The sequence below is a fragment of the Tamandua tetradactyla genome, chromosome 9, assembly GCF_023851605.1.
Source record: "Tamandua tetradactyla isolate mTamTet1 chromosome 9, mTamTet1.pri, whole genome shotgun sequence".
Taxonomy (NCBI): domain Eukaryota; kingdom Metazoa; phylum Chordata; class Mammalia; order Pilosa; family Myrmecophagidae; genus Tamandua; species Tamandua tetradactyla.
Genome location: NC_135335.1, coordinates 10,377,915 through 10,403,999, shown reverse-complemented (window position 1 = coordinate 10,403,999; position 26,085 = coordinate 10,377,915). Strand labels below are relative to the sequence as shown.

Below are 26,085 nucleotides of genomic sequence, written 5' to 3'. Positions count from 1 at the left end.
TCTCTCTTCCAGGCAGCAGAACCTAGGGGTCTAGGGTAAATGGCACGGGAGTCAGGATGGCCAGCCCTGGGTGGCATGGTAGCCCTTGCCCAGAGGGAGAGGCAGGTTTCTTGCCTGCAGACAGCATTGGCACCGCTCCCCAGCCATTTCACCTCCTGGTCTGGGAGCCAGCACTGGGCTATCACCATGGCTACGTGGCCCTCAGGAAAGCGTGCGGCCACCTGGGGAGAAGCTGAGCTGGCAGCAGTGGGAACGGTGTGTCCCCCCGAAAAGAGACCAGGCAAGCCTGTGAGCTGCACCAAAGGTATATCCTAGCTTTATTAAAGGGCCCGCGCCGCAGAGTCAATATAAAAACACAAAAAGTCCCATCAGTTTAATAACAATAAAAAACCCCAAAAATGGAAAACTGAGGGGGCAGGGGAAGAGGCCCCTGGGCCAGGGGCACAGGGAGCCCTGCTCATGGCACCAGGCCTGGCCGCAGGGCCCCCCGGGTATTGCTGTTGCTACGAGGTCGGGGGGCAGCGATTGTCCTGTGGGCGCCACCGTTCACCCGGGTCCGGGACCCTTACTTCTTCTGGGGTGTGCTCAGCTTCTGCATGCCCCGGATCTTGTCCAGCAGGCCAGAGATGAAGGCCTAGGCAGAGGAGAGCGCATTAGGGTGACCAGACCCCCAAACCACGGAAGCCCGGGCTCCTCTCAGCCCAGCCTCTAGGGAAACCACTTACCTCAGTGGGTTTGTAACAGTCAACCAGCAGCTCCTGGGGGCGGTGGGAGAGGAGGGGCAAGTACAACAGTGAGTTCTTAGGATTGGGGACAGAGAGTTCACCTATACCCACTTCCAAGGGGCTTGGGCCACAGCTACTCCACAGCAAGGCAAGTACTCCTGTCCCCATTTGTATAGAAGCAGGAGCTGAGGCCCAAGGTCACAGAACTGGCTGACAAAGATCAGAGCTCTGACTCCAGAGCCTTGCTCCCCCAGGGGACAGTGCCTCCAGGCAGCCTTCCAAGACTGACCTGGCACTGCTGACTGCCCCCCACCCCTCTCACCTTGACCCTGGCAGCACGGGTATCATCACTCTCCATGTCCAGGAGCTCGTCCACATCAATTTCCAGCTCCGGGATCTCTTCTTCCTGGGGTGGGGGTGGGGAAGGCAGGAGAGACAGAGGGGCTTGAATTGAGGTGGAGGATGTGAGAGGGGCTCTCCTGGGCCGAGGCCCCTTCCCACTGTAGTGGGGAGTCCAGCCCTCTCTGCTGAGCCGACAGCAGCAGCTGCTCCAAGGAAGAAAACAGATCAGGCCCGTGCCAAGGCAAACTGCCCAATAGGGCAGCGGAAGGACAGCTCCCGGTCCCTGCCAGCAGGCACCCCGGGTGCCAGACAGGGCCAGAAAGACCCGGCTGGGCCCCCCCCCCGTGGGCTGTAAACCCAGCAGATGTGTCTCCCCAACTTCCCGGCCCCCCATTTCACCAGAGCACAGGTGGGACCAGCTGTCCCAGGCCATCACGGCCCACTGCCCTTCCCCCAAACACCTGTCACAGCCTCCAAGGAGGGAGGAGGAAGTGAAGGGTAAGGGGTCATTGGGAAGGACCCAGGCCTGGGAAAGGGGAAACAAAGAGCCCATGCTGTGCTGAGGGAGGGGTGCCCACCTCCCCTCCCCCGTCCCCAGGAAGCAGCTATCCAGCCTGGAGCCAGCTGCATTCCAGGGCTGGGCTAGGGTAGGCAGCAAGGGGCAGGCCCACCCTGCCCCCCGGGGTCTGAGTCACTGCCTGAGCAAAGGGGAGTCATGGGGTGGAGAAACCAGATCCCGGAGAGCAGGCAAGCCGGTCTCCACACCAACATGGAGTTCTAGGCTAGGCCATTAAAACAAGTCCAGACCCTTCAAAGCCTGTCCGCCCCCGATCAACCGGGACAGCGCTTTCCTAGCCACGGTCTGGGGTAGCTCGCACTAGGTACCTAGACCTTCCACTGCCAGCCCAGGCTAGCCCTTGAGGCTTCTAGAAGACCCCGTGCTTGACTTCAGGGGTGGGGCGACGAAAGCAGGGTCTGAGGCAGCGGAGATGATAGAAGTGACTTAGGTCGGATAAGAAAGAGCACACACACTGGGGCGGGCATGCAGGGAGGGGGGGCTGCACGGGCAAGCGAAGCGCCCATTGACTTCGGGTGACAGGCGCGTTTACGGCAGGGTTCCCCGGCGACCCGATTGGGGATTGATTTTAGGGTGTGGGGGACACACCTGGCAGTCGTAGAGGCGTGTGAGCTGCTCCAGGATCCACTCCTCCAGGTTGAGGCGTTTCCGTAGCTCCTTGCGGTCGTACTTGACGGTGACCTTCCCTTGGCGCCTCACTGGGCCCTCGTCATCCGCGCTGCCCGGGCCCTCACCCGCCGCCCCAGGGGGACTCTGAAAGTAGACACGGGGCCCTGGGCCGCCACTGCCCGGCCCGGGGGCCGGGGCAGCCAATGCCGCGCCCCCTGCGGGGCCGCTGTCCGCCATGGCGGCCGCCGGGGCCACGTGCGCGCGTCGGGCCCCTCCCTGCGCCGCCGCCTCCCGGACGCCCGCCGGCTGGCTCCGGGCCGCTGGCTCGGGTTAGCTCCCCGGCTCGGTTCCGCTAGGCTCCGCGGCAAGGGCGGCGGCGGGGGCGCCCGGGGGCAGCTGCAGCATGCGGAGCCCCCGGGCCTGGCCTGGCCGCGCCCCGCCCCCTCCCCGCCGATCCGCCCGCCCTTTGTCCCCCGCGGCCGCCGCCCGAGCAGCCGCCGCCGCTGCCGCTTTCTCTGTCTCGCTTGCTTCCCCCGCCCCCCGACCACACCCCCTTAAAGGGCCAGCCCCTTCGCGCGTCCCTCTCTCCCCACCCCTCCCCCGGGCAGGGGACAAGGGACGATTTGGACGTCAGGGGCTTTGGCCTGGCTCTCCGTACTTCCTTTTAACCTTCCCACTCCAGACCCAGGCGTTCTGAGTCCCAGTCACCATGACTTGCGCCCGCACCGGGCCCCAGGTGTGCTGTCCCCACCGAGGCAGGACCTGGGGCCATCTGGGATGGAGAGGAGTGGGCACTGTGGGGGCGGGGGGGCAGGGGGCCGGGGAGGAGACGCAGCTGGGCAAGCCGGGGACGGGTGACTTGTCCGCGCGGACCCACCCGTGAGCCGGGTCCTGGCGGGTGGGCGAGGGGAGAAGGCAGGCAGAAGCTGCCCGGGCCCCGGGCGTCCCCACCGGGCGCAGCCCCACGCCCCCATGACCCTAGGAAGTGGGCAGACAGCCGAAAGGCCGGACCCCAGTAGCCACCGCCCACCGGCCAAGACGGCGGCGGAACGCGGACTGATGGGAAATGTAGTTCACGGGTGCAGCCCCGCGTGGCCGCCCCTCCCCCGCGCAGAGCCCAGATTAGGAAGAGCAGAACTTGCTTGGGGCGCCCTCCTAGGACCGGCCTCGGCAGGACACGGCCCTCCGCACCCCACAGTCTCTGTGTGTACAAACAAGAAAACTCAGGCGCAAAGAGCTGGAAAGTGAGGGAGCCGGGACTCGTAATAATGAAGATATTAACAGCTGACACTTAGTGAGCGTTTATGGAGACCCACCCCTTGGCCAGCGGGTTTCAGTTCTTCCTCAAATCCTTGCCCTAAGACTCCTCCATCCGTCATAATCCCGCCTACCATTCACTCACCCAGTTTGATTTTCTGTCTCTTTAAGTTGCCTTTCTTACTCATTTGTTTATTGTCTGTCTCCCCCCTTCTTTCCAGCTGCAGGCACCGTGGAACAGAGGCCTGTCCAGATCTTGTTCCCTGCAGTTGCCCAGGGATGAGTCGGCCTGCTAGGCTCCAAACCCACATGTACTGGGCAAAGCACCTGATCCCTGCTGGATCCCCAGCACCTAGAACTATGTCAGACTTACACTAGGGGCTTGCTAACTATTGGTAGAACAAGTGAATGAATGAATGGCTTCCTCTGTGCCTCATTTTCATCAGAAGGGTATGGTGACAATTAAATAATAAAATGCAACCCAGGTTCAATTATTGCACCACTGAGCTTAAGTCACACGGCTAGATGGAGCTCAAATTTGAACCCAGGCTGCGTGATCCAACCCTGTCTCCCAGTCTCTGCTCTTCCCCTTGCCTTCCCAAAGACATGGGCCAAGGAGGCTTCCAAGGAGGGCTGGCTTAACCCCCGCCTTCCCAAGCAGGGTTTCAGGCTCTGAAAGGTGCTAAGTGTTTCTGCCCTAGTCCTTTACAGATACCCCCACAGACATTCTCCCTGTGGGTACAGATGGGGGTTTAGAGAGGGATTGGACTTGGCCTAGGCACTCCGAGCTGGTGCAGCACCCAAACTTGAAGCCAGGATTTCAAGCTGCTGGTCTTACTCTGAGATTGGGGAGAAGCGCCAAAGAGGAGGCAAAGGCTAGGAATGGTGTTTGGAGGCGTGGGCTTCTTCCGGAAGAGCTGGGAGTGGGATGAGGCTTCCAGGCCTCAGTCCACCCCCTCCTTCTGGCCTTAGCCTTCCCTGAATTGGGACGGGGGTGGGGGTGGGGGGGTGTGGTTTGCAGGAAAGGGCCGACCCTTGCTCTTGTTGATTAGACAGGACCCACCTTCTCCGCTGGGAACCCCATCCCAGCCTGGCGTCTGGCTTGGAGGCTGGCCCAATGGGAGGGGCACTTTACCCAAGTCCAAATTCCCCACTTCACCCCATGAGGGCAGTCAGCTATCTGGGTGCTCTCTGAACCTGAGCACAGATTCAAGGCTTTGGGGCTCTCACAGGTGGGGGGCGGGGCTTGGCATACCCAAACGGTCCCTAATGCCCAACAGCTTGCTGTGGATGCCAGGCCCAGCTCTGCCCCCAAGATGCTGAGATCCTGAGCAACGACTGCCCTGTTCCTCCTGTCTTCGGGGCTGGCGTGAAGGCCTCCTGGCATGTCCACGTCAGCAATGGGCCTCTGGGGTTCTCAGGGCAGGCCAGGGAGGAGCTGGGGATGCCCTTCCTGCCTCCACCCCCCCAACCCCGTGCCACCTCCAGGGCACTCCCAGATTGCTGGGACTAACTCCCTGTCTGTCCCCTCTTTTCCCAAGGCCACCCACCTCGAGAGCAGTTTTTGCAAAGGGGCCTGGCCTGCTGGCCTGCAGCTTACTTTGCTGCAGCGGCACCAAGCAGAACCTTACTTTTGGAGAGGGTTCAAACCCCAGCTTTGCCCCATAAGCAGAGAAGCAAAGGACAATTCCCTTATCTGCCCTGAGCCTCTTCAGCGGGGAATTATCCTGAACTCCCGGTGACTGCGGAGGGGAAAGGATCGGGTGCTGCTCAGTGCCAGCTCCCTGAATCCTCCTGGGACTGGGGTGTGCCTGCTGCTCCCTCATCCTTCCAGCTTCGGGCTGTCTGGCACCCCTCCCCCAGAGAGCCGCTAACAGACGCTGCTTTCAGCCCGCTTCCCCGAGACAGAAGCCCTGGGGAGGATCCCACTCCCTTAATCAAGGGTGGAAGCCGGAAGGGCTGTTTTCCACCGTTACTCCTTGCAGAGTAATCACCGAGGCTGGAAGCCGGCATCTGAGGAGGAAAGGAGCCTTCTAATGGGGGCTGCCCTGGCCTCAGGAGACAAGGAGGAGAGGCTCTGGCCCAGGAAACAGGCTCCCAGCCTGTTTTCCAAGGAGCTGCTGTCCTGCTCCCCCAAGCACAGATGCTGGGTCCCTAAGTTCTGTTAGTCCTGGCCCTGGCTGCCAGGGCACCCTGCCCCAGTCCTGATCCAAACTCTTCCCTCTTGCTCTCTGGTCCCTCTTTCCTCTCTGATGCCCCCGCAGCCTTTCATCCACCCCTTAGATATTAAGGTGCATATGGCCAGATGTTACCCCCTCCCATTCATTTGTTTAATTCTCCAAAAACCTCTAGCTTCTGGGAAAGGTGACTGAGGCACAAGAGAGACCAGGCTCTGTGGGTAGAAAAGGCAGAGCTGGCCTTGAACCCAGTTTTGCGGGAGCAAAGGCCGACCTACACCCCGCACAGGGGCTGGTGGGCCCTTTGGGTTTCTGTGGGACCTGGCTCTGCTGCCCTGGGAGAGAAGATAAGGTTGGCAGGTGCCGTTTCCCTTTCTTTGTCCCCTCAAGGGTAAGGTATAGAGGCACAAAGGGAACTGAGCTTCAAGCCAGAGGGTTGAAATCTCCCAGAACTGTGTGACCTTGGGCAGGTCCCTTTCCTTCTTTAGGCCTCAAGTGGAGAGTCTATGACACCCTACGGGGCCATGGCCAAGGGCAAGGAGATATGCTAGACTAGCACTGGCACCCAACGTGGTGGGGACCTGAGGATGGCCAGGGCTGGGCAGGGCACCCGTGGGGGTCCCCCAGAGCCCTGGGCAATGGGGCCTACACAGCTTGCTCTGTCTTCATTGACCCTCCCACCCCCACCACCCCCCCTAGAACCAGCTCCATCTCTTTCTGGGTTTCTAGGTGACTTGGCTGGCCCCTCTGGATGAGTTCTACTTTAAACCTGCTGCTGCTACTGCCTCCGTATTGGGGGGGCTCCCACAGGGGCCCTCAGGCAGGAGCCCCCCCAGCCAAGCCCTGCGGGAGGGGCGGCAGCCCCCGCCCTATCCGTGTGCCCACAGCTCCTGCCCCTCCTCCCATCTCTGGATCACAGATTTCAGGGCACCTGCTGCGGCCCCTCCTCGCCCCTCCCATCCCCTCTTCAGGGGACACCCAGGAGGCTCCTGACCCCTCTGGCCATACAACCGGCTCCCTCTTGGCAGCCTGCGTCCAGTAGGTCCACATGGACAGGCTCCAGGTTAGGTCAGGAGGGGCTGGGGCATAAGAAGGGGGCTATTCGGGGGTGCGCTCTGGAAGGCCGGGCCGCCTGGGTCCTCACCGGAGGCGGCAGCGCCCCGGGGCCTCCCAGGACCAGGCAATGGGGAGGGCGCCTGCCGGCGGGAGGCCCATTAGCTGGCTAAGTGCTCCCGAGGAGGGAGGGGAGGGGACAGAGCCGCGGCGGGAGGGGGGCGAGGCCACGTGAGGGAGGGGGTGGGTGGGTGGGAGGTGGAGAGAGGAATGGCTTTTCCTGCACTCAGCCCAGTGCCGCGGGAAAGTGGGGGGGTGAGGGAAGGGGAGAGGCAGGGCTCTGCGCCCCACCCCCACCCCCAGACCGTCCCTCAAAAAACCCCTACTCGTCTTTAGCCGCGCCCTCTCTACTGGAGTTTCCCGAGCTGCGCCCCCAGCAGCCCCCCAACCCCACCGGGACCCCAAGCCTCGGGCCCAAAGTGAGCCCACCCCAGCGCAGCTGGCGCCCCGGGCCTGGAACTGCCTCGCCCCAAGCGCTTCTCAGGCTATCGGCGCCGCCCCCCGCCGCCAGGGGGCGCCGATGCGGGGCGGGGCGGGGCGGGGCGGGCGGGCCCGACGCCGGTAGGAGGGGGGCGGCTCCGCTCCGGCCCCGCCCCCGGCCCGCCCCGCCCCGCCCCGCCCCGGTCCCGCCGCCTCTGGTCGGTCCCGGACGGACTGGCGGGCGGGCGGGCGCTGACGCCGCGCGGGGCCGGAGCGGACGGCGCGGAAGCCGCGCGGAGGCAGCAGCGGCGCCGTCGGTGCCCGCGGGGCCCCCGACGCCCCCACCCCACCCCCCCCGGCCCGGCCATGGCGGGCGCCAGGCCCGGCGTCCACGCGCTGCAGCTGGAGCCGCCCACCGTGGTGGAGACCCTGCGGCGCGGGAGTAAGTTCATCAAATGGGACGAGGTAAGCCGGGGGGGCGGGTGCCCTCGGGGGGGTGCCCTCGGGGGGGGCTCCGCTGCTCCGCCCAGATGTCCCGGGACTCCCTTTCTATAGCTCGGCCAAATGCCGGGGACCCCCCACCCCCCACCCCGCCAGGCCAATCATCGTCCCCACTGCACCCCTTCCCAGTTGGGCTCCGCTCCGGAAACTTGAGTCCCCGAGTTGTCCCCGGAATGAAGACTTTGTCCCCCGCTTCTCACCCCCCCACCCCCACCCCCGCCAAGTCCTTACGCTTTGGAAAATGTGGCTCCCCATTTTTTGATGCAGAGTCTCCGAACCCCAATAAATCCCGGCCCCCTTTTCACTTGTCCTTCCTACCCCTCTCCCTGCTAGGCTAATTCTGCTGCTCCCCATCCTGGCCTGGTCCCCCCAGACCACTGCCCGGCGCTGGGCTTCCTCTCTGGTTCTAGGCACCCCCGTTCAGGGTGGGCGCCTCTGGGACCCTACACTCCCCAGTGTCATAGCCCAAACATTCCTCTTCCATTCATCACTTTTTCTCCTCATTCTGCCCAGCCCCCCTTTGGCCCTGCTTCTGGATCCCAGCCAGTTCCCTGCTCAGGTGGGAGCACCAAGTCACCCCCCCCCCCCACCGTTGGAGACTTTGTCCTCCGAGTTCCTCTACCCCTGGGAAGCTTTGATCCCCATTCCTTGATCTGGGGACTTTGGACCTCAATAATCCTGGCCCTCTCTCCTCCTTGCCCTGCCCCTGTGCTTCCCATGTGCCTCAGCCCATCCTGTGCCCTCAGCCCCCCACTTCTCGGCCCCCAGCCCCTCCCTCCCCAGGGCCTCCAGCCGGCCTGCCTGAGCTTCCTCGCTGCTCATTCCCAGTCAGGCCAGAGGCCTGGAAGTCTCTGGGCTCCTTTCCGGCTGGGTGGGGCGGATAGGCGTGGGAGCTGGGGGGAGGGGTTGGGGGCGTGGCCTGAGGCAGCAGGTGTGCCACAGAGGGTGCCTGGGCACCCTAGGAGCTGGGGAGACCCCTACATCCAGGCCATACTGAAGGGAAAAGTTTCTCCCTTTCCTTCCAGTGTGATAAACCCAAATAAGGAAGTGGGAACTGGGAAAGGGCCCTGGGGGGTGGGGTGGGGGGTGCTGACAAGGGCTTGAGGCTGGAGGGGGGGCAGCCTGGGCTACCTCTGAAGGCTGTGGCTCTGGGGAGGGGCAGGAGAAAGCATAGGGGCAGCGCCCACAGGACTTCCCCCTCCCCACCCTCTTTGGGGTGGGGAGGACTCAGCTCGAGGGCAGGGTTGGGAATCCTGGAGTGGAGCTGGGGCTGGGAGACAGTGCCCTGGGGTGAGGGGGCCAAGCACCCCAGAAGTTCTAGGGCCTGCTGTCCCCTCTGCCACCTCCTGCCCATTGTTAGCAAGGCCTGAGATGGGCGGGGTCAGTAGCATCCCCATTCTCCGGAAGGGGAAACTGAGGTTCGGAAAGTGGAAACTTATCCCTGGGCCCCCAGTGGGGTTGTGGCTGAGGCTAGAGTGCTTCTGGCTACGTGCAAATGCTGATTCCTCTGCCTGACTTTGGCGGGAGGCTCCCTGTGCCTCAGTTTCCCCCTCTCTAAAATGAAAGTAACCGTGGCATGTACCTCTTGGGTGTGTTAGAGGACTGAACTCCTGGGTATGTGGCACGCAGTAGGGCAGTGGTAGCTGCAGCCGGAGCTGCTGTACATGATGATGTAATGATCCCCCCAGGCAGTGAGCTGCAGTTTGGGAGTGGCCCCCAGGGTGAGGTGGGACCCTCTTCTGGCCGGAAGAGCCTGCTGGAGAGTTCTACCTCTGACTTCTGGCCGAGTCCGAGTCCAGGCCTTGATGACAACCCCTTTGGCCAGTGTCCCCAAGCAGCACAGGGTGACCCTGGGAGCGTGCCAGGGACCGGGCCCTCCTTAGAAAATGGGGCCAGTGTGCCCTACCCTGCCCCCACCAGCTGCAGGGCTGTTTGAGGGAGGACGGAGTTCAGTGTCTGGTCCCTTGCGGCTGTGAGGGGTGCCATGAATGGGCTGTGAAGCAGATATAAAGGGTGACCGGTCATTTAGGGGACGTAGAAGGGCCGTGAAAGTGAAACATCTGTTCGCTCTGCTTTCATCCCATAAACACTCTGGAGTGGGCTGAACTAAGGGGGAAGCCGAGGGACTCCATTGAGGAGCTCTTGGAGCTTTGGGGAAACTGAGTCTGGGGTGGGGGGGGTGGAGGATCAGGGTAGGCCTCCCCCAGGATGTGGGTTGATCTCATGGATAGAGAAGGAAGGAAAGGGAACTTGACCTGGGCGGTGGGGAAAGAGTAGTTAGTGGTTTGTGGAACAGTATCCAAAGGCAAGGGGTGAGCTGGGGGGTGGCTTGGGGACCCCCTGAGGGTCACATCGAGGACGTTGGCCTCGTCTTGAGGGCTGTAGGGACCCAGGGAGGACCTCGGGGCTGGAAGAGGCTTGGTCTTAGCTCACTGGCAGAAATAGTAGGGTGGATGGCAGGAGGGGGCCAGAGACCAAATCCCAGCCCTCCTTGCTGACCCCTGTCCCATCCCACTCCCAGGAGGCTTCCAGTCGGAACCTGGTAACCCTGCGCGTGGACTCCAATGGCTTCTTCCTGTACTGGACGGGACCTAACATGGTGAGGGCGGCTAGTAGCGCCGGACCCCCAGGCTGGCCCCCCACCCGCCCACGGGGCTGGGGCCCAGCTGCTGGCTGACCTCTCCCATGGTTTCCTGGACAGGAAGTGCTAAAGGGCGGTGACTGAGGCTGGGGCTCCAGCCAAGGGGGGGTGGCCGCTCCCTGGCCGAGGGGTGTGGAGCTCGGGGGGCTCCCCGCTCTCTCCCTGCTGTCCGTCGGCCCCACCTGGGCATCTGGTTTTCTCCCCAGGAGGTGGATACACTGGACATCAGCTCCATCAGGGACACACGGACGGGCCGCTACGCCCGCCTGCCCAAGGTGAGTGATGGATGCCTGGGGTCAAAGGATGAGAGGGAGGCCACCGGGGAGGGAGAGTAGGGCACCCCTCCTTAGCCCTTGGCCCTCGCCTCCTTAGGACCCCAAGATCCGAGAGGTGCTGGGTTTCGGGGGCCCTGATGCCCGGCTGGAGGAGAAGCTGATGACGGTGGTGGCTGGGCCAGACCCGGTGAACACAACTTTCTTGAACTTCATGGCTGTACAGGATGACACGGCCAAGGTGGGCTGGGGGTGAAGGCAGGGGCCCCGGGGACTCACTGTCTCATTTGTTCAAGCCCGCTATCATTTGTTGAGCACTTAGTGTATACTAGGCAGTTCTCTGACCGCATTTATAATCGTCCTCTGGAAAAGCCGTATTTATTTATTTATTTTTTCAGGTTTTCGACAATTTATTTTCATTTCAGTTTTTTTTTTGACAGTCTTTATTTTGTTTTATTTTCTTTCTATTAATTTTTAATTTTTTTTTAAATACCAAAAAACACCGAACACATGCAAACATTCAGAATTTGGGATCATTCCGTTTTACATATATAATCAGTAATTCACAATACCATCACATAGTTGCATATTCATCATCATCATCATTTCTTAGAGCATTTGCGTCTATTCAGAAAAAGAAATAAAAAGAAAACAGAAAAAAATTCATACATACCACACCCCTTACCCCTTCCCCTCACCGATCACCAGCATTTCACTCTAAATTTATTTTAACATTTGTTCCCCCTATTATTCATCTTTATTCCATATGTTTTACTTGTCTGTGGATAAGGTAGATAAAAGGAGCATCAGACACAAGGTTTTCACAATCACACAGTCACACTGTGAAAGCTATATTATTATACAATCATCTTCAAGAGACATGGCTACTGGAACACAGCTCTACATTTTCAGGCACTTCCCTCCAGCCTCTCCACTACATCTTGCCTAACAAGGTGGTATCTGTTTAATGCGTAAGAATAACCTCCAGGATCACCCCTCGACTCTGTTTGGAATCCCTCAGCCACTGACGCTTTATTTTGTTTCATTTCACTCTCCCCCCCTGGAAAAGCAGTATTTAAACCCGCACTGCATGCCACCTGGGTTTGGCGCTGGGGTTGGATCCTCCCCCCCCACTGCCCACCACTCTCGCCCTCCCCTCCCTCTTCTGCTCGCGCCCCAGGTCTGGACCGAGGAGCTCTTCAAGCTGGCCATGAACATTCTGGCTCAGAATGCTTCCAGGAACACCTTCCTGCGCAAAGCGTGAGAGCTGGGCCACGTGGCAGGGTGGTCAGGTGGCGGGGGGGGGTGGGGGGGGTGGCAGGTGACCGTCCCCAGGCTGTGACCCCCTCCACCTCCCTCCCTCCCCAGGTACACGAAGCTGAAGCTGCAAGTGAATCAGGACGGGCGGATCCCAGTCAAAAAGTGGGTGTCCTCCCCGCCTCCCGCCTCCCGCCTTGACCTGGGTGACCTTTGCCCTCCCCTCCCCTCCCCCGCCTCCACTAACCCTCACCCTGAGCCCTCCCCCCTTCACTTGCCGCAGCATCCTGAAGATGTTCTCGGCGGACAAGAAGCGGGTGGAGACCGCGCTGGAATCCTGTGGCCTCAATTTCAATCGGGTGTGTGGGGTGGGGGTCGGGACAGCGTGGGGGAGGCCCCCCTCCCCCAGGCCTCTGGGGCTGGTCGCCCCTGAGTTCTCACCCCTGTGCTCCTCGGGCCTCCAGAGTGAGTCCATCCGGCCTGACGAGTTTTCCTTGGAGATCTTCGAGCGGTTCCTGAACAAGCTGTGTCTGCGGCCGGACATTGACAAGATCCTGCTGGAGATGTGAGCAGGGTGGGGCTGGGCCTCGGGGCTTCACTCTCCCCTAGGGTGGGCCGCCCCGCCCCCGACCTAGCCCTGTGCGCTCCCACCCCGGCGTCTGCCCAGGGTTCCTTCTAGCCCAGCATGGCAAAGGGGAGCTGTCAGGCTGGGTCCCCGAGCGCTGGGGTGGGACAAGTGGACAGCGTGTTGATGTCTCTGGCAAGTCCCTTACGGGGACAGCTCTGTGCTGATGCTTTGCCAGGGTTAGTTTATTCACCCCACTTTGTGCATGAGAACACACGTGGAGCCTGCCTGATCTTACACAGCGTGTGGCGGCTGGCGCTGGGTCTGCATTCAGGGTCTGCGGTCTAGAAGCAGGAAGCGGTGGACCGAGTGCTTGCCCCCCCCCTTTTTTTAAAAATATTTTTATTGATAAACACCGTACAAACACAAACATCCTTAACATACAAACATTCCATGTGTGGTGTACAATCAGTGGCTCGTGATATCATCACATAGTTGTGTATTCATCACCATGAGCATTTCTTGGAACATTTGCATCACTCCAGAAAAAGAAAAAGGAAAAAACTCATATACACCATACCCCTCACCCCTCCCTCTCATCGACCACTAGGATTCCCATCTACCCAATATATTTTAACCTTTATTCTCTCTGTTATTTGTTTATATATATATTTTTTATCCATTCCTTTTACTCATCTGACCATACCCTAGATAAAGGGAGCATCAGACACAAGGTTTTCCCAATCACACAGTCACATATGGGAATGTTATATCTTCATACAATCATCTTTAAGAAACATGGCTACTGGAGCACAGCTCTATAGTTTCAGGTACTTCCCTTTAACCACTCCAATACACCCTAAACTGAAAAAGGATATCTATGTAATGCATAAGAATAACCTCCAGGATAACTCTTGTCTCTGTTTGGAATCTCTCAGCCACTAACACTTTATTTTGTCTCATTTCACTCTTCCCCCTTTTGGTCAGGAAGTCTTTCTTAATCCCTTCACGCCGGGTCCTGGCTCATCCCGGAGTCCTGTCCCACGTTGCCTGGGAGATTCACACCCCTGGGAGTTATGTCCCACGTGGCAGGGGCAGGGCAGGGGGGGGAAGCCTTGGCTTCCTCATCTGCTGCCTCACTGAGGCCAAGTGGTCAGGAGTGCAGATGGGGAAACCAAGGCCCGGAGGGTGCAGCGACGTGCCCTGGAGTCCCAATGCGTGGGACTCCCAGGATAAGCCTGCCCTGGCTGACCCCTCCCCCTCCCCCTTCCAGAGGTGCCAAGGGCAAGCCCTACCTGACGCTGGAGCAGCTCATGGACTTCATCAACCAGAAGCAGCGTGATCCGAGGCTCAACGAGGTGCTGTACCCGCCCCTGCGGCCCTCCCAGGCCCGGCAGCTCATCGAGAAGTATGAGCCCAACCAGCAGTTCCTGGAGCGAGGTGAGGCACCGGGGCCGCTGGGTGGCGGGCGGTGTCAGCCACCCAGGAGCCCACTGACCCCACGCCGCGCCCAGACCAGATGTCTATGGATGGCTTCAGCCGCTACCTGGGGGGGGAGGAGAACTGCATCCTGCCCCTGGAGGCTCTTGACCTGAGCGCCGACATGACTCAACCCCTGAGCGCCTATTTCATCAACTCTTCGCACAACACCTATCTCACCGGTGAGCCAGTTGCTCCTGCCCTGCCCCCCCATGACCTTTGACTCCCAGCCCTGGCCCTGCCCTCTCTCTTGGGGTGCCGCTCTTTCAGCTCTGGCACGCATCTGTCGGTCCGTGCTGGGGAGGCAGGCGGGGAACGGATGGCCTGTGCCTTGGGGAGCTGGGCCTGTCTGCACGGGAGGGTCCTGGGGGTGTCAGGAGGGCTCCCCCAGGAAAGGGCTGAGCCTGGCACCTGAGTCACAGCTGGCCAGGCGAGGGCACGGCCTGGGTGTAAGGCGTGGAGAGGAGATCACTTGGTGCTCTCAGGAAGTAGAAGGGACGCTGGGTGGGGGTGGGGGTGCAGCGAATGGGCCATGGACAGATGCATGGTGAGGGGGGTCCCTGAGAGGAAGGCAGGGCCGGATCCCAGGGCGCGGACAGAATCTGGGTTCTTCCTAAGTGGGAGGGGAAGGCTCTAGAGAGTGTCGAGTGCAGGGCAGGTGGCGAGACCTGAGATGGTTCTAGAATTGGTTTTAGAGGGATGCTGGGTGCTGTATGGCAGCTGGATTGGAGGCAGTGGGGGGCCTATGCTCCCCGGGGTGGGAGGTGATGGAGCGTTGTTTTGGGGTCCCAGTGGGATGCCAGAGGTGGGGAAGAGAAGTGAGGGACCACGAGGGCTGTAAGGAGCTAGGGGTGTCAGGGATGCCTTCTGGGGTTCAAGCAGGCGGCGGGTGTGCTTACTGGGGAGTGAGCCCACGAGGAGGGACTGAGCTGCGATCAAGACCCCAGCTTGGGGTGGGTGCCTGGGGTGCGGGGGTCCCCAGACCCTGTCCTGATGGCTTTGCAGTGGTGGGGGCAGGGTGGGGGGACAGTGCTTGTTTGACAAGAGATTGAGGTGTGATCCTGGTGCCGGTAATGGGGCCAGGCTGGGGGGCCGCGGGGGGCTGCTGCGTCCCAGCACGGCCTGGCTGGGCATGGGCCTCGGGGGATAGGGAGAGCCACCGGGGGCCCCGGGTGGCCGCGGTGACGGAGCCTGGCCCCCCAGCGGGGCAGCTGGCCGGGACGTCGTCGGTGGAGATGTACCGGCAGGCGCTGCTGTGGGGCTGCCGCTGCGTGGAGCTGGACGTGTGGAAGGGGCGGCCGCCCGAGGAGGAACCCTTCATCACCCACGGCTTCACCATGACCACCGAGGTGCCTCTCCGGGACGTGCTCGAGGCCATCGCCGAGACGGCCTTCAAGACCTCCCCGTACCCCGTCATCCTCTCCTTCGAGAACCACGTGGACTCGTAAGTGGGCGCCCCTGAGCCGACGCCGGGGTCTCCTGTGACCTCCGACCCTGGGAACTGCCTCTGACCCGCCCTATGGGACCTCGGCTCCACGCCCCGGGGACCTCTGACCTGTGACCTGGGCCCCCGCAGGGCGAAGCAGCAGGCCAAGATGGCCGAGTACTGCCGCTCCATCTTCGGGGACGCGCTGCTCATCGACCCGCTGGACAAGTACCCGGTACGGGCGCTCGGAGCCGGGGCACGGGGGCGCGGGGACCGGGTGGCAGCCGGGGTGGGGATAGGGAGGGGTGGGGACCGGGGCGCCTCGGCAGGCCCTGATCTGCCCGTGCCTACGCCCCCAGCTGGCCCCGGGCGTCCCCCTGCCCAGCCCCCAGGACCTGATGGGTCGCATCCTGGTGAAGAACAAGAAGCGGCACCAGCCCAACCCTGGGGTCGCCGACAGCTCGGTGCGCAAGCGGCCGCTGGAGCACAGCAGCTCGGCCTTGAGCGAGAGCTCCGCCGCCACCGAGCCCTCCTCGCCCCAGCTCGGTATGGCCCTGGGCCCGGCCTGAGACCTCCTGTCCGACCCCGGCCTCACACCCCATGCCTGCCACGCTGGGCACCGGTCCCTGATCCCTTGACCTCCTAGAGCCCGGCCCTCCTTGGGGGACACTCCGTCTGCTCCCGGCCCCTGGCCCCCCCCACCCCGATCACCGGGCCTCTGGCCTCCCCTCAGCCGGGTGTAGGGCCTCTGACCCCTGACCCCAGGCACATACACTTGGATTTGGCTCCGCTCACCGCCTGACCCCTCAGCTTCAACCTTCCACTTCACGGACCCCACCCCCACAGCCAAGTGATGGCTCAGAACTTTGACCTCTGACCTCAGGGAACTGTACCCCAACACTGTGGTTACAGCTGTCAGATCCCTGACCCCTATTGTCAGCCGACCCTTGACCTCTCACGTCAGTGAAATGAGGGACCTCAAGGGCGCCCGGCTGGGCATAGTGGTGTCTCACCCTGACCGCTCACCGCAGCCCTCTTGGGTGTGGCTCTAACTGACCTTGTTCCTGCACCCCCACCTGTCACCCTTTACCTCCTTGGGTGAGGCTGTTGTACCCCAGTTCCCAACTTCTCACTCCCCTGGGCCACCCTGCCTGCCTCCCTCTTGGTTACAGCTCCAGATGCTCACCCTGGATGTCTGACCTCTGATGATCACTGGGTTTAATGCCATATGACCCTTGACCTCTGCCCTCTCCCCCAGACTGCCCTGATTTTACCCTTGAGTCAGCTGCACGCACCCTGGCCACAACCCCACCTGGCTTCCTGATCACCTGTGACCCCCCAACCCCTGATCCCTGTGGCTCCTTCCTCTGCAGGCTCCCCCAGCTCCGAAAGCTGCCCGGGCCTGAGCAATGGGGAGGAGGTAGGGCCCGAGAAGCCCACCCTGGAGCCCCGGAAGTCTCTGGGCGAGGATGGGCTGCGCCGCGGCTCCGATATGCTTGGGCCTGCCGATCGCGAGGATGAGGAGGAAGATGAGGAAGAGGAGGAACAGGACCCCAAAAAGCCGACCACGGATGAGGTCAGGCCCGGGGGCAGGGAGGCCGGGGCAGGGGGCATGCAGTCACTCCCTAAACATTTACTGAACGTCTGCCGTGTGCCAGGCACGGCACTGGGTGGTGGGTATGGTCAGGAGCCAGCCAGCCATTATCCCCGCCCTCCTGGAATTCAGCGTGTGTGTGTGTGTGTGTGTGTGTGTGTGTGTGTGTGTGTGTGTGTGCACGCGCGCATGCGTGTGCCAATCTTAAGTGAACAGGCTTGGAAACAAGTGTAAAATTACATTCATGACCTGTCCCGGGGCTGGGGTGAGTGAGGGTGCAGAATTGCGGAAAGAGAGGATCTGACCTGGACAGGGAGGTTGGGGCAGGCAGCCCTGAGGATACAGGAATGGCTCGTGCAAAGGTCCTGTGGCAGGGCCCGAGAATGTGCAGGAGGAGGGGGCAGTGCGAGATGAGGGTGTGGGGTCATGGGGCTGAGTTATGAGGAATGGAGTGACAGCATCCGACCTGCCTTTAGTAAAGGTCCATCTGGCTGTCATATGAGGTCATTTGGGGGAGGGACCCAGAGTAGGTGAGTCTATGGACAAGGATGGCTGAAGCACTGGACTTGTGCACCACTGGAGAGGAGATGGCGAGCTAGTGGCCAGAAATAATGGCTGGGGGTGGAGATTTGAGGCTCCTTAGCACTTGAATTACTGAACCCCTGGACTTGGGTGAGAAGTCCCAGCTTCCGAGGGTCAGGGAGAGGGGGGTGGCCAGGGAGGTGGCGGAGGGCAAACCAGGACCCAGTGGCGAGGGACCCGGGGAGAAGGCTGCCAGGGCAGGGGGCCCAGGACCGATGGGGACCGGGGAGGGGATGGGTGGGTGTGTGGCTGTAGCCTGGATGGCCTCTTCTGGAAGGGTCGCCTGAAAGGGGGACATGAGGCTGGCTCGGGGGTCTGGAGCTGGTGCAAGGGCCCGTGGGGAGGACGCCGATGAGGAGGGGGTGAAACTTCCTTGGAGTCCGGGCCCAGGACTTGGGCTTGAGGTCATGACCCCGCTGACCCCGGGTTTGGGGGCCACAGGGCACCGCCAGCAGTGAGGTCAATGCCACCGAGGAAATGTCGACGCTGGTCAACTATACGGAGCCCGTGAAGTTCAAGTCCTTCGAGGCTGCTCGAAGTGAGTGAGGTGGGAGGCGGCGGGGGTGGGCGCGAACCCCACCCAGCCCTGCCAGGCCTGACCCCCCGCGTCTGCCCACCCCGCAGAAAGGAACAAATGCTTTGAGATGTCATCTTTCGTGGAAACCAAGGCGCTGGAGCAGTTGACCAAGAGCCCCATGGAGTTTGTGGAGTATCCTCCGGGGGTGCTTGGGGCGTGGGTGGGGGTCACCGTGGGGAGATGCCTGGGACAGCACTTGTGCAGCCTTCATGGGCCCTGGGCCTCCAGCCCCTGGGTCTGGGGTTTGACCTGTCACCGATGGCTGGGGGCTGGGTGGGCCTGGCGCCTGTGAGGCAGCATAGAGGCGAGAAAATGGGAGGTGGAAGGGACAGCAGTAGCCATAGCCAGGAGTGGGATTCGTGGGGTTCAGGGGAGCAGAGGACAGGCCTTGAATGCCGGGCTCAAGGTTGGAGGCCGACGGGTGGGCCTAGGCGGGTAGCCGTTCCTGTGTGGCCCCTGAATGCCAACCTCAGATACAACAAGCAGCAGCTCAGCCGCATCTATCCCAAGGGCACCCGCGTGGACTCGTCCAACTACATGCCCCAGCTCTTCTGGAACGTGGGCTGCCAGCTCGTGGCGCTCAACTTCCAGACCCTGGGTGAGCCCTGGCCCACCGTGACCCTTGACCTCTGCCCTCCAGCCTGACCTCCGACCCTGCTAAGTTGGCCTGAATGTACCCCTGACCCTGTCTGATCCCAGACCCCTAAACTGAACCCTCAGATCCTGGTTAACCCCAGCTCCTGGCCTGTCCTGAGCCACTTCTAGAACCTTCACCTGGGCACCTAATGCTGTCCACCCGCTCCGCACCCCTGTTCCTGGGCCTGGGACTCCTCCGCCTGGCCCCCTGTGGTCCTGCGCCCAGCCCAGCATGCTGCTGTCCTGTCCAACCTCTGCCCCCGTCTGACCTGCTGCCCCCTGCCCCCCACCCCGTGTCACCCCAGATGTGCCAATGCAGCTCAATGCCGGTGTTTTCGAGTACAACGGGCGCAGCGGGTACCTGCTCAAGCCTGAGTTCATGCGGCGGCCGGACAAGTCCTTTGACCCCTTCACCGAGGTCATCGTGGATGGCATTGTGGCCAACGCCCTGCGGGTCAAGGTGGGGCCCTGGGCCAGAGTTTGGGGCGCTCAGGGACAGGGTGTCCCAGGGCGCTCAGGGACAGGGTGTCCCGGGGTGCAGGACCCCCTTGGCAGCTGCCTCAGCCCTCCCGGCCGCCCCTCTGCACCCCCCAGGTGATCTCGGGGCAGTTCCTGTCTGACAGGAAGGTGGGCATCTATGTGGAGGTGGATATGTTTGGCCTCCCCGTGGACACGCGGCGCAAGTACCGTACGCGGACGTCACAGGGCAACTCACTCAACCCCGTGTGGGACGAGGAGCCCTTCGACTTCCCCAAGGTGAGTCTGGCCGGCACCCACCCTGTGCACGCAGGTGGGGGTCGGAGGCTGGAGGGGGGTGCTAAGGCCGTCCCCCGCCCCCCCCGCCCTCCACCCCAGGCCCTGCACGCCCCAGGGACTGGCTCTGGCCAGGGTGACCACCGAGGGAGTGTGGCAGGAGGTCCCGGAGCTCCCGTGAGGAGCCCGCTCCATCCCCGAGGCAGGAAGGACCTGCCCCAGATCCCAGCCCCGTGCCCAGCTCTCTCCTGCCTCCCATGGTCCCGAGCAGACTGGGGGTGGGGTGGGGTGCAGGCCTCGGCCCCGGACTCCTGGCTTTCCTGCCCCCCAACCACCCCCCACCCACTTTCAAACCTGGCGACGGCCGGGGGTGGGTTCCCGAGGGGCCGGCCCACCCAGCCTCCTGGCTCAGGGCTCCGATGGCCGCTGTCGCCCAGGGGGTCAGGCCGTGGGGGCCGTGGGTCAGCTCGGCGCTGGCTTGGGCCCGCAGGTGGTGCTGCCCACGCTGGCTTCGCTGCGCATCGCGGCGTTTGAGGAGGGCGGCAAATTCGTCGGGCACCGCATCCTGCCCGTCTCTGCGATCCGCTCAGGTGGGGGCCCTAGCCGGGCTCGGGGCTACCCTGGGTGGGTGGGTCGGGGGGGTCCATGGGTGTGAGGCCCGCCTCACCCTCCTGCCTGCCCAGGCTACCACTACGTCTGCCTGCGGAACGAAGCCAACCAGCCGCTGTGCCTGCCTGCCCTGCTCATCTACACGGACGCCTCCGACTACATCCCCGATGACCACCAGGGTGAGCCGGGCCCTGGGCAGGCAGGCCGGGCCGGGAGGGGCAGGGGGGAAGACCTCGGAGAGGAGACGGGCCTGCAGGTCCCTGGGAGAGGCCAGACCAGAGCTGAGTCCACAGGGTAGGTGTGGCCTGCTGTCTCTGCGACCTTTGCCCCCCACCCCCTAACCACAGACTACGCAGAAGCCCTGATCAACCCCATCAAGCACGTCAGCCTGATGGACCAGAGGGCCAAGCAGCTGGCTGCCCTCATTGGGGAGAGTGAGGTGAGTCAGGCTGGGGCTGCCAGGCCTGGGGCTGGGTAGTGGGTCCTGGGAGGCAGGCAGGGCGTCCCGGGCTCACCTTGATCTTGGGGACAGGTGGACAGAACCGCTGTGAGTGTGTGTGGGGAGGTGAGGACTGACCTCTGGGTTCCGTCCACCACCCCTACCCAGACCCATCCAAGCTTCCAGCCCGGTGGTCTCAGCTCCAAACAGCCTGGCTTGGGCCTCTGCCTTTGCAGCGTGCACCGGGCAGGGGCTTCTGGTGTCTCTCAGGAAGCTTGGAGGCCTTTGGTTACTCTCTGGTTTTAAGGGGTGAGATAGAAACCATCCCTTTTGCGGGTGAGAGGCCCAACAGCTCAGACCCGGGCTGGAACTCCTCCAGCTCCAAGCAGGGTTGCAGCCTTTGAGAGGTCAGAGCCAGGGAAATCAGGGCTCCAACTGCTCAGGCAGGGCAGCTTGAAGCCACAGATGCTTTCAGAGTACGGGGTCCTGGGAGCCACGAGGAGGGCAGTGGCTTGCATAGGGAGGGGTCAGGAGCAGAGGCTTTGCCCGCAAAGCTCAACCCAGTCCCCGTGGGGCCTGTGGCTGCCCGGGAAGAGATGGCTGCAATTAGAGCTGTTTGGAACTGTTAGCGGGAAAGGCTGGTGCCCACTCTGTGGTCATTTCCTTCGTTGATTTAATCAAGAGCTAAGAACAAGGAAGATGAGCAACTGCAGGCAAGGGTGGAGGGACACAGAAAGGGGAGGAAACTTGTGGCTGGGCCAAGGCCTTTCCAGAACAATCTGGAAGTTCCTGAGCCTATTCAGTGGGCCCGGCATCGCTGAGACACAATCTCAGATGATCCCCTGAACGGAATAGAGGTTTTAGCAACTGCTTATTTCATCCCTTTTATTTCACATGTGTTGTACAAACATGAGGAGTCCAGCAGGTAGATGAGCTAAGGGAGGCTGGAGAAGGGATGGTGGGGAACCCCGAGGGGTGGTGAAGGACAGATGTGCTCAGAGAGAGGAGCATTCCTGGAACCTTTTCCCCCAAGGCCCAGACTGGCCCGGACACATCCCAGGAGGCCCAGCCTCAGCAGCCTGGGTCCCAGCTGTCCCCAAACCCCACACCCAGTCCCCTGGACACCTCGCCTCGCCGGCCCCCGGGCTCTTCCACCTCCTCCACCAGCCCATCCCTCAGTAGCCCAGGTAAGGGGCAGTCCAGGCCTGGGGTGGGCCGAGGGAGCAGCTCCCTGCCCTTCCCTAAGCCTCTCAGTCCTGCCGCCTCTGCTCCCCAGGACAGCGGGACGATCTCATTGCCAGCATCCTCTCAGGTAGGGAGTGGGGACTGCTGTGGGAGCGGGACACCGTGGGAGGCCCGGCTGCCCTCCAGGGTGGACCTGCTCGACCCAGCTGTCCCCACAGCCCAGCCCACCCTGCTCTGTCCATCCCAGAGGTGGCCGTGGCCTCGCTGGAGGAGCTCCGAGGTCAGAAGGCACTGGTGAAGCTTCAGAGCCGGCAGGAGCGAGACCTGCGGGAGCTGCGCAAGAAGCATCAGCGGAAGGCAATTGCACTCACTCGCCGCTTGCTGGACAGCCTGGCCCAGGCCCGGACTGAGGGCAGGCGCCGTTCAGGTGTCCTGTGAGTGTTCCACCCCTGTGTGTGTGTGTGTGTGTGTGTGTATGTGTGTGTTTGCATGTGTGCTGTGGGTGGTGGTGTGTGCATGGGGGGGGCTCTGCCTGGGGGGTTTCTGTGCTATGTGGGCACAGAGGGGAGGTCAAGGACTGCTCCTTGGCCCCTCCCAGGGAGAAAGATGTGGTACAAGGAGGAAAGAGGAGAGCCCCCACGAGGGGTGCCTTATCACTTGGAGCTCCCATCAGTTGGGTGACGCTCATTGATACAACACAGCCCAGGGCTGGGGCCTGCTGGGACCGGCCCCTAAGCCTCACGCAGAGGGGTTCTCCCCCAGGGCCGGGGCCGCTGATGCGGAGAATGACAAGGTGGAGGAGGAGGAGGCAAAGCGGTACCAAGAGCTCCAGAAGAGACAGGTGCAGAGCCTGCTGGAGCTGAGGGAGGCCCAAGCGGACGCAGAGGCCGAGAAGAGGCTGGAGCACCTGAAGCAGGTGAGAAGGCCTGCAGTGGCCAGGGGGCTGCCCACCTCCTGGGAGACTTCCCACCCTGCCCTGCGTCACCTGCCGGCCACCTGCATCTACAGGCTCAGCATCGGCTCAGGGAGATTGTCCTGGATGCCCACACCACTCAGTTCAAGAGGTTGAAGGAGACAAACGAGAGGTGCAGGCAGGATCTTGTGTGCTGGGGATGGGGGGTGGTGCCGGGAGGAGGGCAGAGCCTCCAGTTCCTCCCCTGACCCTCCCTTTCCCCCCATCGGCTCCTCCAGGGAGAAGAAGGAACTGCAGAAGATCCTAGACAGGAAGCGCCACAACAGTATCTCGGAGGCCAAAACGAGGGAGAAGCACAAGAAAGAGGCGTAAGGGCGTCAGGGCCAGGAGCCATTTGGGGGCTGGGGAGGCGAAGCCGGGGGCCTGGCACTGAGCCCATCCTGCCTTGCTCCTGTGCAGGGAACTCACAGAGATAAACCGTCGGCACATCACTGAGTCAGTCAACTCCATCCGCCGGGTGAGTGGGGCACACGTGCCACCCTGGCCCCATCCCTCTTCCTCCATGCATCAGATGCCTGTCTCCTTGGTCCCTGGCCTGGTGCCACTTGGACGAGACTCAGTTTTTGTCCAAGAGGGGCTTTTGGGGCCTTTCCCCTTGGCTCCCCCAGCTCCCCTTGGGCCCCACATTACATCCAAAGCCAGCTGTTTGCAATAATGCCCTATGGCCTCAGTATCTGTGGACCAGGAACATTTGCTATAAAGGTCATCTTGGAACCCAGGGGTCCTTGGCCTGCCTGACGTCCAGGCCCCACCCCCACCCCCGCTGAGCCCGTGCACTCTCCCCACAGCTGGAGGAGGCCCAGAAGCAGCGACATGACCGCCTTGTGGCTGGGCAGCAGCAGGTCCTACAGCAGCTGGCGGAAGAGGAACCCAAGGTGAGGCCGTGGGTGCAGCGGGGAGGCGAGTGGCAGGCCGGCATTGCCAGGTGGCCTCAGCTGCGACACCCGCCTTCTCTCCCGCAGCTGCTGGCCACGCTGGTCCAGGAGTGTCAGGAGCAGCGGGCGAGGCTGCCCCAGGAGATCCGCCGGAGCCTGCTGGGCGAGACGCCAGAGGGGCTGGGGGACGGGCAGCGGGTGGCCTGTGCCAGCAACGGCCACGCCCTTGGGAGCAGCGGGCACCTGTCTGGCGCTGATCTGGAGAGCCAGGAGGAGAACACGCAGCTCTGAGCCGGCTGGGCAAGAGGTTGCCAGGGCGGGACCAGGAGGAGGGCAAGGAGGCTAAGACACTAATTTCTTGTTTTTAACTTTTTAATCTTTAGAAATTTTATTTTTTTAAACCTGGGGTGAGTACCCCACCGTAAGTCCTTTCACCCTCCCAGGCCCTGTTGTTTCCCGGACCCTCCTCCTCTCTGCCCCGCCCCGGTCCTGGGAAAGGTGCTGGGTCACCTCAGGCTGGAGGGCCTGGACCAGGGCTATGGCACCCCCGCTCAGAGAGGGAGTCGTTTTCCCACTTCCCCAGGGAATGGTGGGTGGGGACTTTGAGCTCTGGGAAGTAGGGGTCACGTTCGTTCTCTATTCCTGGGTGGTTGTTTTGTTTTGTTTGTGTTTTTTTTTTTTTTTATGTGAATAAAAATGGCTTTCAGGGACCCCCGCCGTGTGCAGCGTGGTTTGGGGTGGGGCAGAGCTGGAAAGGACCCAGGATTCTAGGTCTGGCTCTTGGAGTGGGGTGGGGGGGTGGGTACTGAGCGTCCTCCTCTATAAAATAGGCTTATGGCCATTGGGTGGGAGGTGGTCAGGCCCCCAGGGAAGGGTTCGAGTCTGCATCTTGCTGGCCTCCTTTGTCCAGGGCCTGCAAACCCTCCCAGAGACCTTTCATCAGAGGCTCCCCTGCCTCTGCCACCTTTGCCCCCGTTTCCACCCAGTCACCCTTCCCAGAGGTTTCAGGCCTCTATCCAGGAAGCTTTCTCCAACCCCTCCTCCCTTCCTGCTGCCTGATATGACCCAAGAGCCCAGCATCTTCCGCCAGGCCAGCTCAGGCCCCACACAGGTCGTGGATTCTGTTTGGGGCGGGGGGGTGAACTGGCTAGGAGTGGGGTGGACGGCTCAGAAGCTGCCCAGCACTAGGGACCTGGGCTCTCGGCTATGGGTGGGGAGCAGGCCAGGCCGTGACCCCTGGGAGAAGGGGAGCTGACGTCCCAGACACCAGCAGGGGCCGGGGGGCCCAGCATCCCTCTCATCCCTGTGAGGGAGATATTATACCTGTTTTACAGATAAGGAAACTGAGGCCCAGAGCAGAAGTCACGTGTCCCGGGCCACAGCCAAGTCCAGATGAGCTGACCTGGAGGCTTGGCAGACTGTCTGCGGCCGGCCTGGAGATCTGTCCCCACGGCCTCCCCCCCACTCCTGCCCTTGGAACAGCATGGAGTGGCAGGAGCCTGCGGCGAGGGTGCGGCTGGGTGCTGTGGCAGGGTCAGGCTGCCACTTCTTCAAGGTCTCTCCCCAGCTTCCTGGAGCTTCCGGGCTGACTGCCTCTCTCCTCCAGAGGAAGGCAGCTTCTTATCTGGGCTTATCTCCTGCCCACTTGGTGTTTTCTGTCCTTTGTTTTTTGCAGCAGCCTGAGGCAAAGAGATGGGCTGGGGAGGCCAGAGAAATGGGGCGAGGTGGGCAGAGTTGGGCCTTCCCAAGCTTGGACCTGACCTTTCCCAAAGCCTGCCCATTCTCCTCTATTCCATGGCCAGGCTGCTTGCTCCTCTAGCTTCCATCCAAGTCTGTCTCCACTTCAGTGAACAAACACTACCTGATCATGTCGGAACTAGGAGCCTCAAAAGCCAGGCTACAATCTAGACTCCAGGACGTGACACTGGTGTCCCAAGGAAGCTTGGCCCCTGCCGCCACCCCCACCCTCCCGTGGGCCCACTCTCCCCGCCCCCACCCTATTTCCACCTGTTGAGTTCTAGCCCCCAACCCACCTTCTCCTGGAAGCCCTCCCTGACTGCCGGCTGCGGGAGGGAGCCGCCCTCACCCCAGTTCTGGGTGCCCCTGCGAGAGAACTCTGCTAGGCGGGGTCTCCCCTGGACAGGAAACCGCAGCAGGGGCTGTGGCATGATTCATCGCTGTTTACCCCATACCGAACCGGCCCGGTCTACAGGGGACGCCAATAAATCTTTCTGGAAATTGAGTTCCGAGCTCTGGTCCTGGGTCCTCGTGAACCGCCCCCACCCCCACCCCCGCAGCTCCCCAGTGACCGCTCCGCTCGCGTCCTGCCTGTGCCCCGAGCAGCGCTGGCCTCCAGCCGGCCACACAGTAGCAGCTCACAAGGACTGACCTAAATAGGAACAAATGACCCTCCCTGGGGGGCCGCGGCACGGCTGGCAGGGCGCGGAATTCCGGCAGCCGGCCGGGCTGCGGTCCCCAATTACCACATTAGAGATAACGAT

The 26,085-nt window shown here is 62.1% G+C and overlaps 2 protein-coding genes across 3 annotated transcripts; one reads left to right on the top strand and one right to left on the bottom strand.

The window, feature by feature from the left end:
• Window positions 1–358: 358 nt before the first annotated feature.
• PPP1R14B (protein phosphatase 1 regulatory inhibitor subunit 14B) lies at window positions 359–2,658 on the bottom strand. The gene is given in 6 exon segments (XM_077115874.1): window positions 359–634; window positions 726–758; window positions 1,048–1,131; window positions 2,233–2,514; window positions 2,516–2,619; window positions 2,622–2,658. Coding segments are annotated over 6 exon segments (609 nt in total). The 3' UTR covers window positions 359–565.
• Window positions 2,659–7,582: 4,924 nt separating this feature from the next.
• On the top strand, window positions 7,583–25,553 carry PLCB3 (phospholipase C beta 3). 2 transcript variants are annotated; one of them, XM_077115856.1, is made up of 32 exons: window positions 7,583–7,685; window positions 10,243–10,320; window positions 10,569–10,637; window positions 10,735–10,875; window positions 11,815–11,894; window positions 12,003–12,056; window positions 12,175–12,250; window positions 12,356–12,456; window positions 13,730–13,896; window positions 13,971–14,117; window positions 15,139–15,379; window positions 15,512–15,596; window positions 15,721–15,907; window positions 16,735–16,937; window positions 17,979–18,075; window positions 18,162–18,246; window positions 18,588–18,712; window positions 19,056–19,210; window positions 19,345–19,506; window positions 19,994–20,093; window positions 20,187–20,291; window positions 20,460–20,551; window positions 21,585–21,738; window positions 21,828–21,863; window positions 21,984–22,170; window positions 22,499–22,652; window positions 22,745–22,821; window positions 22,928–23,017; window positions 23,109–23,166; window positions 23,498–23,584; window positions 23,672–23,891; window positions 24,919–25,553. In XM_077115856.1, the coding sequence occupies exons 1-31, from the start codon at window positions 7,587–7,589 to the stop codon at window positions 23,873–23,875; spliced, it is 3,696 nt and encodes a 1,231-aa protein (XP_076971971.1). In that variant the 5' UTR covers window positions 7,583–7,586; the 3' UTR covers window positions 23,876–23,891; window positions 24,919–25,553. The 2 variants fall into 2 exon arrangements, with proteins under 2 accessions (XP_076971971.1, XP_076971970.1); XM_077115855.1 differs by lacking the exon at window positions 24,919–25,553 and having other exon boundaries at window positions 23,672–24,277.
• Window positions 25,554–26,085: the final 532 nt, after the last annotated feature.

Excerpts from the sequence above, each read along its gene's own strand:
- PLCB3 (XM_077115856.1), top strand. The coding sequence starts at position 7,587 with ATGGCGGGCGCCAGGCCCGGCGTCCACGCGCTGCAGCTGGAGCCGCCC. Across the intron at positions 11,895-12,002 it reads AACACCTTCCTGCGCAAAGC|GTACACGAAGCTGAAGCTGC; the intron begins GTGAGAGCTGGG and ends CTCCCTCCCCAG. Across the intron at positions 22,171-22,498 it reads AGGCGCCGTTCAGGTGTCCT|GGCCGGGGCCGCTGATGCGG; the intron begins GTGAGTGTTCCA and ends GTTCTCCCCCAG.